We start from the raw sequence: 10,602 nt of genomic DNA, 5'->3' as shown, positions 1-10,602 counted from the left end.
ATGAGAATAATATATATTGTAATACATTTAGGATAGAAATCGTACTTACAAAGACTTGCCGAGAAGATAATATAACAATATAACAATATATTTATATATTGACAGTAAAGATCATTGTTCCCCCAACCCTGACCGCACAGTGTCACGGACGGCTCTCCTAGCCTTAAAGGGCCAGCGTCCTCCTGATTGACCGGCTCATCCGGCTCGCACTTATAATCCGGCACTTCCCTTCCTTCCTGGCCGGATCTTCAGCATTCTACAAGGAACTTCCAAGGTTTCCAGACCTCGCTTCCCATAGCAGTTCCTGTCGAAGTGAAAGCTCTTCCTAGAGCTCCCGTACGCTCCAGGTGGCTCCTGTCTTCCCAGCGTTCCCAGACATTTCCACGTCACCAGCATTCCTCCGTGGGCCTGTCTGTTCCTGTCTGCCTGTGTCATGTGCCAGCTCCTGCTTCCAAGCCATACTCCTGCTGTTACCCCAGGCTCGGACTGTGGCCTGCATCGCCTCCTGCATCCCTGCCACCGCCGGCCTAGTCACACCCGTGGAACGACCTAGTGGCACCCCGCTGAAGCAAGTCCATCTCGCTGGTGAAGACCAGGTGCCACTTAGACTCCGGTCCCAGGTGTAGGCTAGCACCATTATCACCTCCCATGGTGGTCCAGAGGGTTCACTGGTCCACAGAGACTTTCCTCCCTGCTACTCCCTAGCACCTTCCATCGTCTGTTACGTTACATACAGTTTTGTCTCTTTACTTTGCTATAACAATTTAGTTTCAAAAAGATTTTATTGAATTAAAAGCATAATCGTGCCTTACAATAGGTCCTGGTATAACCTGTGCCCCTCGCAGGGGGGTCTCAAAGAAGTTCTTATAGATTGATGCATAATCAGCTACTGTATTAAACAAACTGAACAAGTGAATGGGGAAGCAGGGTGGGGGAGGGCAGAGGGTTGGAGGTCACTAAAGCTGAGCATGGTAACAAGCATTCATATCGGTGAGCCATGTGTGATCTACCAAGTCAGAGCCCTCTCAAGGGTAGGTGACCCTGTGCAGTGATCCATGGGTTCCAAATACCTTCAAATACAGGTTGTATGTTTGCTTTAACAATTTAAAGGGTTAAACAAAAAAAAAATCTTTTTGTATGCATGTTCCTGGAGCATTTAATGCGGCAATGTTAAATTAATGGAAATATACCATATAAATCCAGCACGATACACCAGGGACCCTTACTCATAGATCCAGCCACAGTGACTGTAGTAATCTACTTATATTTGTTAGTCATGGCCCTATTCCCTCTAAAATCATAGTTTTTTATTATTTTATTGATCCTGGGGAGTTATCCTTGCTGTAAGTTCACAGGCTGCTACACTGTTTCCCCCTTCCTTCTGTCTGCCTGCTTTAATCTCACACAGTGGTAGGGGTGATACTTACAGCACAGTGTAACAGCCTCTGAAGCTACTGCAAAATCATTAGCATAATTTTAAAAGTTGAGTTTAGAAGGATAACAAATATAAGAAGATACCACAGTCACAGGTCCTGGATCTATGAGTAAGTGCCCCTGGTTTATCATAATGGTTTTTGATGGTAGATTTCCTTTAAAGCATAACTGTACAGTTACTGACAAAAAATAGTTTTAGCACCGCTGGAAAGAGCCTTTGACAACTATTTCAACAATACTTCTTGCTAGCCTGAGACATGAGGGTTAATAGATATTTGTACAACCTGAAGCATGTGATGAGTCACATGCTTGTGACATCACTACAGGTCCTACATCCACTCCCAACAATCCTCCTGTCATCTCTAGCTGTTCTATACGGTTTCCCATGGTTACCAGGAAGCATGGCCAATGGAGATTAGCCTGGTGGGACATGGCAAAACCTCTGCTAGCAGCTAAACAGATAGCTAATTAGATTAAATTAGAGAATTGCTTATTATTGCCTAGTGCAGAGTTAGGCAAAAGTTTTTATACTTTACAGTTGTCCATTAAACAATGGAGCTCTTGTTGTACTGTCTTTTGTATACAGAACAATTGAGGGAGGTCTCCTGATGCAGCCAGTTGCCATTCAGCTATACACAGTACATGTTTTGTCTTTTCATGCCTAATGTTTATTACTTTATTCCTTTTCCTAAAATCGCTTTCCATTGAAAGAGTATCCTCACACCCTCGACCAGTTCCAACTCTTTCCATCCTATTATAGGCATCCTCCGGTCCTTACTGTTTCCAAGCAATCAGTGTGATTCATTTTGATATTCAATAGGCTCTCAATGTCAGATGGGAGTTCCTGGCCTGGAATAAACAACTGATTGCCCAGGATTAGTGGAGTCTAGTTTAGTCAGTCTATATTGGCCCAAATCAGTTGAAGTTCATGGTAAAAGGTCTTGCATCTTCCAGGATTTCCCAGACTTTATAAAACTTTTAACCGTCCCTCCACTTGTAATTGTAGGAGAAAAAAGGACAAGAAAAAGAGAGTCAATATAGGTCAGAACAAATCAGAACAGCACAGAACCAAGAGGTCAGCAAGGAAACAAGAGATCAAGATGTAGCTAGAGTCAAGGAAGAGTTTAGGTTGGAACCGGAGCATGAGGACAACAACAAGGACAGGAAGAAACCTAAAGACCCAGAAAATCAGGCAGAGGAACTATAGACTATGAAAAAGACCTTAATGAGAAACCAGGAACTAGGGGGTTAAGTCCAAAGGAGTAATAGCTGGACAGAATCAAATCAGGAACTAAACTGGGCTGATGTTCAAGTAGGGTTCAATTGGACAATGGACAATGTCATCGGACAAAGTCTACCAGATGTTCCTCCACCAATATCATCATTGCACACTGCTTGCCAAGAGGCACAGTGCCCTCGCCAAGTAGAGCCAAGTAGATAGCGCTTCAGGCTGTAGGAGGTGGATATGAAATGTAACCACTGCCCCTAACATTGTAAAATGCTTTCAGTGATGATGGAAGTTCAAGATAATGACCTACGGTTATAGGAGGACATTTATCATGTTTGTGCACCAGCATATGATGGAAGTCCCGCTTTTTCCGGCGCCTCAGGATACATCAGGAGGTTCCGCCCCCCATAGTTTCTGTTTACGTATAGAGGTATCTGCATATAGGGACGAATGGCTGTGGAATTTACACAGAGGTTCCTAAACGTAACTATTGACACTACGATTAGGTGTACATGCGCACCGTTTTACCATGAAATACGAACATTTTTAATGTGATTTTGCTGTTTTTTTACAACGAATTTTTTTAACAAGTTTCGCCTACAAAAACTGCTTGGCCAAGTTGGCCGCACAGCCGACTTCTAATAGGTGTACAGGTGCCAAAACACCCAACTAAACTTACCCAAGGTTTCCTAATCCTCAGCAACTGATTTCAGGAAATCATATTTTGCAGGACATTCTAGATAAACTGATGAATGAATAATGACAACTTCCCTTTCTTGGCCTCAGGGACTCGTAAGACAAATAAAGTATTGACCTCGCTCAATGAGGTCACCATGAAGTGTCAGATAAGTTTACACATAAGTTTGATGCTGAGAACTTCACATCTACTTTAGAAAAAACATTGCTGAATATTTTGAGATAATGCGTGAGAATGGGGGTGGCCTAAAAATTGTTACAAGCTAAATAAGAAAAAGCTGCACCTCAAAGTTGGGCAACATATAAAAAAGTAGCTGAACCCACACAGTAATCTGTTTCATTTTCCGTCTGAGGTGGAATATCTAGTACTGGATTACATTAAAGTATCAGAAACCAGTGAAGGCTCACAAAAAGTTTATGATCCATCATGTAACTATAAAAAAAATAAACCTTCCAAAAGTTGCAGTTTTTATACATGTCCCAAGCAGATTCTACTTTTTTTTCATAAGTAGTCCATGAGCCTTCACTTAATAATTATCCCTGAATGTTCAAGTGAATAAGCAGTCCTGCAACTTCCTGCTGTCTGCAAACTCTCCATGTGTCTTTGTTTACCTGTCTAAGCACTGATGAATAGGAGGAGCTGTAGCAGGACAGTTATAATTCATCCTGCTCCTTCCCCCTCCCCTCTTTGAGAGAAAGGGGAGATACTAGACAGTGGGAGATGCCATTAAGAAGGACGAGAGGAGTCAGAAACAGAATGTTGTGCATGATGAGAACAGGGAAAGGCTGAAGCCCTCACGGGAGGCAAGGGGAGATATACATGCAGGGACACCTCTAATTGAAGAGATTTATTTAAAAGTGGTCAACCATTTTAAGGCAAATGTCACATGGAGGCAGGGGATCAAAAATATCTCAAAAACGTAATCATATTTAAATACTGGTGTTTAAAGGGGGCCACAGAAATAAATAATGGGCCTGACTGCAAAAACCGTTGGGCTTGTAGAATATGAGCCAGGTGGCCACTCTACCTCGGATACAGACATGCAGTAGATTATAATATAGGCGGATCGGGCAGCAACACGGTGCCCAAGGCTTCCAATGGCCACCAAAATTGCCCACTAAGTTTAATACTTACCCATAATATATAATAAAGAGACCTCAGGCTTAGAAATGTGTGCCAGCTATTGACTGTGAACAGAAAGGCCTCATCTCCTTTCTAAAGAAGCTTGGTCTTGGTACTATATTTAGGCAATGAATCTCAAACCACTGAAAAAATGGGGCCACAATGTGTATACAGCCCAGGGCAGTCAGAGTTAGTCATGGACAATGTCGCGAGCCCATAGACTACATCACGCCTCCAGATTATGTGTCGTGTACAATATACATCACCTTAGGTCAATTACAGCTGGATGACTCTGGCTCATGACCACAGGGTAAGTCATTCAGATTAGCTTTACCATCCCCATCATCCTCCTCTCCGTCCGTATATATAGTCTGACGTCATTCTAATTGTGAAATACTACAGCTGCTTTTTTAATTGGACCAAGCTCCCTAAACTCACAGTAGGCAGAAAAAAAAGATCCTGCTTTAAAAGATCTGGTGAGCAGATGTTTCAGAAGGGGCTCTGTCAGATGCGAGAGAAGTTTCCTTGGAAGAAATCCCTCTTAAATTGCTGAAACATGAAAAAAATCATTTTCCTCTTTCTCGTTGCCTTGAACTTGGATGAAGCTCTTGGATGGGGATTCAGGAACGGAATACTGCACAATTCCATCTGGCTGGGTAAGTCATTCATTGCATGTAATGGCTTAGAGCAAAGCTAATAACATCTGCAGGAGAGACGCATGGGGGGCTCTATGGGGGTGGTAGAACTACTAGTCCCAGGATGAGAAGATCAGCAACATCAATGGAACCAGAATGATGGTCTGAAAATCTAAGTCCTGGGCAACTTCTCGAAAATGTGGGACTACAAGGTCCTTATCTGGTAAGAATCTATGGGGGGATTTCTTACCTTAGTGGGATGCCTGGACCCCCACAACTGTCCCATATCCCCATCATATCCAAGCCTGACAAGCCTGGATGTTTCCCCCGCTCTAGGACACAGCTTTACTCCTTCTGCCTAACAATGAAACCCTTATGCACTTCGCTTTGATGTGAATTACCGCTTAGCACATTTTTCTAGGAACTGGCTATATATTTAAAGAAGCGTCTGTACAATTTTCTCGTCTGCCTTCTGTTTTTTTATTACGTTGCATAATTTCACGTTTTCCTTTGTTTATAATTGAACTTTTGTTACGTCTCTTTATATTCTCTCTTATTCTTAAATTTGTGATCTAAGGTCCTTTTTAAATGTTTTAAACATTTTTCTTTGTGTCCATTTTTCTATGTATCATGTCATTACTAACGCTGAGATGTATGCAGAGCTTATTTTCTTAAAGAAAAAGTTTTTTAATCTGCTAGAAAAGTAGTCTTAAAGGACATTTACCACCAGAATCAAGCATTGTAAACCAAGCACACTGACATACTGGCAGGAGCTGTACTTCTTTTAGCTTCTTAAACCCTGGTTAAAAAATTATTTAAAATTATGCAAATGTACCATAGGTGTTAATGGAGCCTGGAGCCCCTCAGGCTCATTTGCATAATTATAAAAGCTTAAAGATGCACAGCTCTTGCCAGGTGGGGCACACACCAGTATGTCAGTGTGCTTGGTTTACAATCCTTCATCCTGGTGGTAAATGTTCTTTAAAGGGAACCTACCACCCCGATTCTACCTATAAAGGTAGAAGGGGTGGTAGGTGGATGAATGGGACGTGAGGATAGCCCTTTTTGGGCTAATCCTCACGTCCCGGCTATCTTTTTATAAAGTTTATTGCGGGCATATGCAAATTTATTTATGCGGCTACTGGGGCGTGGAGTAGCCGGACATGAGGCTACTAGTCGCGGCTACTCCACGCCCCAGTAGCCACATTACTCCGCCTACCATTTAATCTTCAGCGCGCAGCTCCTCATAGCTGCGTGCCCTCGTCTGAGTCCCCTGCGTTCTGCGCATGCGCAGAACCCAGGCCTTTGTCTGCGCAGCCGCGGCTCCGGGGCCGGAGCTACTGCGCATGCGCAGTAGGCCGCAGATGCCGGGGGACTCGGACGAGGGTTAAGATTAAGAGGAAGATTAAATGGTAGGCGGAGTAATGTGGCTACTGGGGCGTGGAGTAGCCGCGACTAGTAGCCTCATGTCCGGCTACTCCACGCCCCAGTAGCCGCATAAATAAATTTGCATATGCCCGCAATAAACTTTTCTAAAAGATAGCTGGGACGTGAGGATTAGCCCAAAAAGGGCTATCCTCACGTCCCATTCATCCACCTACCACCCCTTCTACCTTTATAGGTAGAATCGGGGTGGTAGGTTCCCTTTAAGGTAAGAATGCGTTGTCCTGCTCAGTTTCCTCTCTACATACATTACCTATCATCTATATTGTATAGGAAGATAACTTGTCCTATTAGTGTTAAAATATCATCAGATGTTACATAAGTTCAGTGTTTTTCCATGACAATGTCCATTACTCTGCACCCGATTTTAATATATTTTAAACATTTTATTTATATGATTGTAAAATATAAAACCAATGAAACAGCTATCACAACAAAACCGCTTGTAAATGTAGCTCAGATATCTACAGATGTAACAATACCCATACTAGACCGCATGTAGTAAAAGACCCAAAAAATTCCTGGTCACATGACATTTAACCCCCTATGGAGTGATTTGTGCTATTAGAGCTTTGTCGTAACAGAAGTCATACAAATCGAAAACGTTTTAAATGTTTTTGCTTTTCAGTGAGATTCTCAATCTGTATATCCAGCTATAGTAGCCCAGTGACACACAACCCTAAGTCCCTCGTCAATTAAAGGGATCAGTCCCTGGTTCAACATGTATTCATATAGCTCTGGGAATGTAACCCTGTGACACCCGGTGGGATTAAAGGATTAACAATGAATTTGTTATCTACCAGAGAGGAGTTTGAGGCTCATATCCCACAGCATTGGGGGTCTGCCATAATATCCTGGACAGTGTATGACTCTTCTCCGCAGATGCAGACTCATCTCCTATAAGTGCTAACTTTTTTGGTAGCTAATGTCCAGTTTCCACAAGGAAATCTTTAGAAAGTTAAATGAATTGCTGTAATTTTTGTCCATTGCTGTAAAATTTGTATAGATTTGTAGGTAAAAAATATTTGTAAATTAATTAACTTAATTTCTTATTGGGATTAAAGAAAAAAAAAAAAATTTGTTGAAGAAAAAAAAGACTCAGCAATGACAGAACCCCCTAGCAACTATGCAAACAGGGTCCTGCAAGTCCCTTAAAGTGTCCCATATGGATAGAGAGTTGGTGAACGTGCTCATCTAATGCTCCATTCACTTGTATGGGACTTCTGGTGCTGCTTGTAATTAGGGTACATTCACACGCGGTATGCCCGCATGTACGGCCCCGCAGATGGCAGTGTGAATAAGCCCTTACTTGTAGAAACATAGAAGTGAATGGGGCCCCGTTCAAGAGTGTGTTCCAGCTCATGGTTTGCATGGAGACTTAAAGGGGACATTGATCATAGTTTTTTAGACTGTTTCTTACATTTTTTGCCCAATTTTTTGGCGCAGTTAGTAAATTTGTCTCTTTTGGGTACAAACACCACCGGCACTTAGTGGTTGTGAGTCCCTGCACCTTATCTGACATAGTGAGCGGCTGCTATACAGAGGTTTGCACGGCATCTATCACTATTTGGCACCTAAAAAGTCGCAAAAATACACACACCTACTCTGAGCAGCTACAATTGAAAAAAACGTCACTTTTCATTACTGAAAACAAAGGTCTTCGCTTCCCAAATGAAGAATTCCCTCTATACATCAGGGAAAATACTTCGGAGCAGTTTTAATATGTAAAATTTCTCCAGTAACAACTTCATCATTGTCTATAGCAGTGATGGCGAACCTATGGCACGGGTGGTGGAGGTGGCACTCGGAGCCCTTACTGTGGGCACTCAGGCCATCACCAGAGAGGACTCCAGGTATCTTCCTGCAGTCCCAGACAGCCCAGGACTTGCTGTGCACAGAGATATTATAAAGTGACAGCTCTACCTGGGACTATTTTCTGCTTTATTGGTGCCTCAGGTGCTGGTATCAATGAAAACTGTGACAGAGAAGGGAGTATAAATCACAAATTACATTTCTGTGTTGGCACTTTGCGATAAATAAGCGGGTCTTTGTTGAAGTTTGGGCACTCGGTCTCTAAAAGGTTTGCCATCACTGGTCTATAGGATCATCTCTGCGAGTGATTATTGTCTTATTGTACAGATCTGAGAATATTATCAGACTCCATTTCCTGTACATTATAATAACAAAGGCAAAGACTCATTTCAGCAAGATTTTTTTTTTACATATCTGTAACTTTTAGTCCCTGCAGTTACATCACATTGTGGTCCGGACTTTGTACAAGCTGAGACTTCATGTGCAGAGATGAAGCCCTGAACCTTCTGTCACATTTTTTCTACTTTGTAGGGGAAAGAAAAATTTGCTGCAAATTTATCAGATATGCGACAATTCAAAAACCCATTTTCTAAGGCAGAACTAGATCCATCATAAATCACAAGCAAAAAAAAAGAACAAACCAGGTGCAAAAAATAGGCGAAGCTGAGACCCCCTATGATTAATAATGAGATCGGGGTCCTGGAACTATAATCCCAAAAACTGTGTTTTTGTGTATCCAGGTTAAAATCCCTTTACGTTTAAAACCATGTCCTGTGCGGGGACATTATACATGGACAATGCACTTACATGCACCAGGAAGAAGAAGGTGAACTCCGGGGACCTGAGTGGGGAAGCGACACATGCAGGATATCGGGCGCAGGATCTTAGTGACTCCCTGCACAGTGCATTATACACGGACAATGCACTTACATGCACCAGGAAGAAGAAGGTGAACTCCGGGGACCTGAGCGGGGAAGTGACACATGCAGGATATCGGGGGCACAGGATCTTAGTGACTCCCCGCACAGCGCATTATACACGGACAATGCACTTACATGCACCAGGAAGAAGAAGGTGAACTCTGGGGACCTGAGCGGGGAAGTGACACATGCAGGATATCGGGTGCACGATCTTAGTGACTCCCCGCACAGCGCATTATACACGGACAATGCACTTACATGCACCAGGAAGAAGAAGGTGAACTCCAGGGACCTGAGCGGGGAAGTAACACATGCAGGATATCGGGTGCAGGATCTTAGTGACTCCCCGCACAGCACATTATACACGGACAATGCACTTACATGCACCAGGAAGAAGAAGGTGAACTCCAGGGACCTGAGCGGGGAAGCGACACATGCAGGATATCGGGTGCAGGATCTTAGTGACTCCCCGCACAGCACATTATACACGGACAATGCACTTACATGCACCAGGAGGAAGAAGGTGAACTCCGGGGACCTGAGCGGGGAAGCGACACATGCAGGATATCGGGTGCAGGATCTTAGTGACTCCCCGCACAGCGCATTATACACGGACAATGCACTTACATGCACCAGGAAGAAGAAGGTGAACTCCAGGGACCTGAGCGGGCAAGCGACACATGCAGGATATCGGGTGCAGGATCTTAGTGACTCCCCGCACAGCGCATTATACACGGACAATGCACTTACATGCACCAGGAAGAAGAAGTTGAACTCCGGGGACCTGAGCGGGGAAGTGATACATGCAGGATATCGGGCGCAGGATCTTAGTGACTGCCCGCACAGCGCATTATACATGGACAATGCACTTACATGCACCAGGAAGAAGAAGGTGAACTCCGGGGACCTGAGCGGGGAAGTGATACATGCAGGATATCGGGTGCAGGACCTTAGTGACTCCCCGCACAGCGCATTATACACGGACAATGCACTTACATGCACCAGGAAGAAGAAGGTGAACTCCAGGGACCTGAGCGGGGAAGTGACACATGCAGGATATCGGGCGCAGGATCTTAGTGACTCCCCGCACAGCGCATTATACACGGACAATGCACTTACATGCACCAGGAAGAAGAAGGTGAACTCCAGGGACCTGAGCGGGGAAGTGACACATGCAGGATATCGGGGGCAGGATCTTAGTGACTCCCCGCACAGCGCATTATACACGGACAATGCATTTACATGCACCAGGAAGAAGAAGGTGAACTCCAGGGACCTGAGCGGGGAAGCGACACATGCAGGATATCGGGT

The 10,602-nt window shown here is 43.9% G+C and overlaps 1 protein-coding gene across 1 annotated transcript in view; it reads left to right on the top strand.

Moving 5' to 3' along the window:
- Nucleotides 1–4,908: 4,908 nt before the first annotated feature.
- TNFAIP6 (TNF alpha induced protein 6) overlaps nt 4,909–10,602 on the top strand; it is a 61,742-nt gene continuing 56,048 nt past the window's right edge. The window contains exon 1 of the mRNA XM_072122542.1: nt 4,909–5,137. Coding sequence (XP_071978643.1) covers nt 5,038–5,137 — 100 coding nt within the window. The 5' untranslated portion in view covers nt 4,909–5,037. The remainder of the gene's footprint in view (nt 5,138–10,602) is intronic.

Source organism: Engystomops pustulosus, chromosome 8 (assembly GCF_040894005.1).
Source record: "Engystomops pustulosus chromosome 8, aEngPut4.maternal, whole genome shotgun sequence".
NCBI classification, from domain to species: Eukaryota; Metazoa; Chordata; class Amphibia; order Anura; family Leptodactylidae; genus Engystomops; species Engystomops pustulosus.
This window is presented reverse-complemented; position numbering and strand designations above follow the sequence as displayed.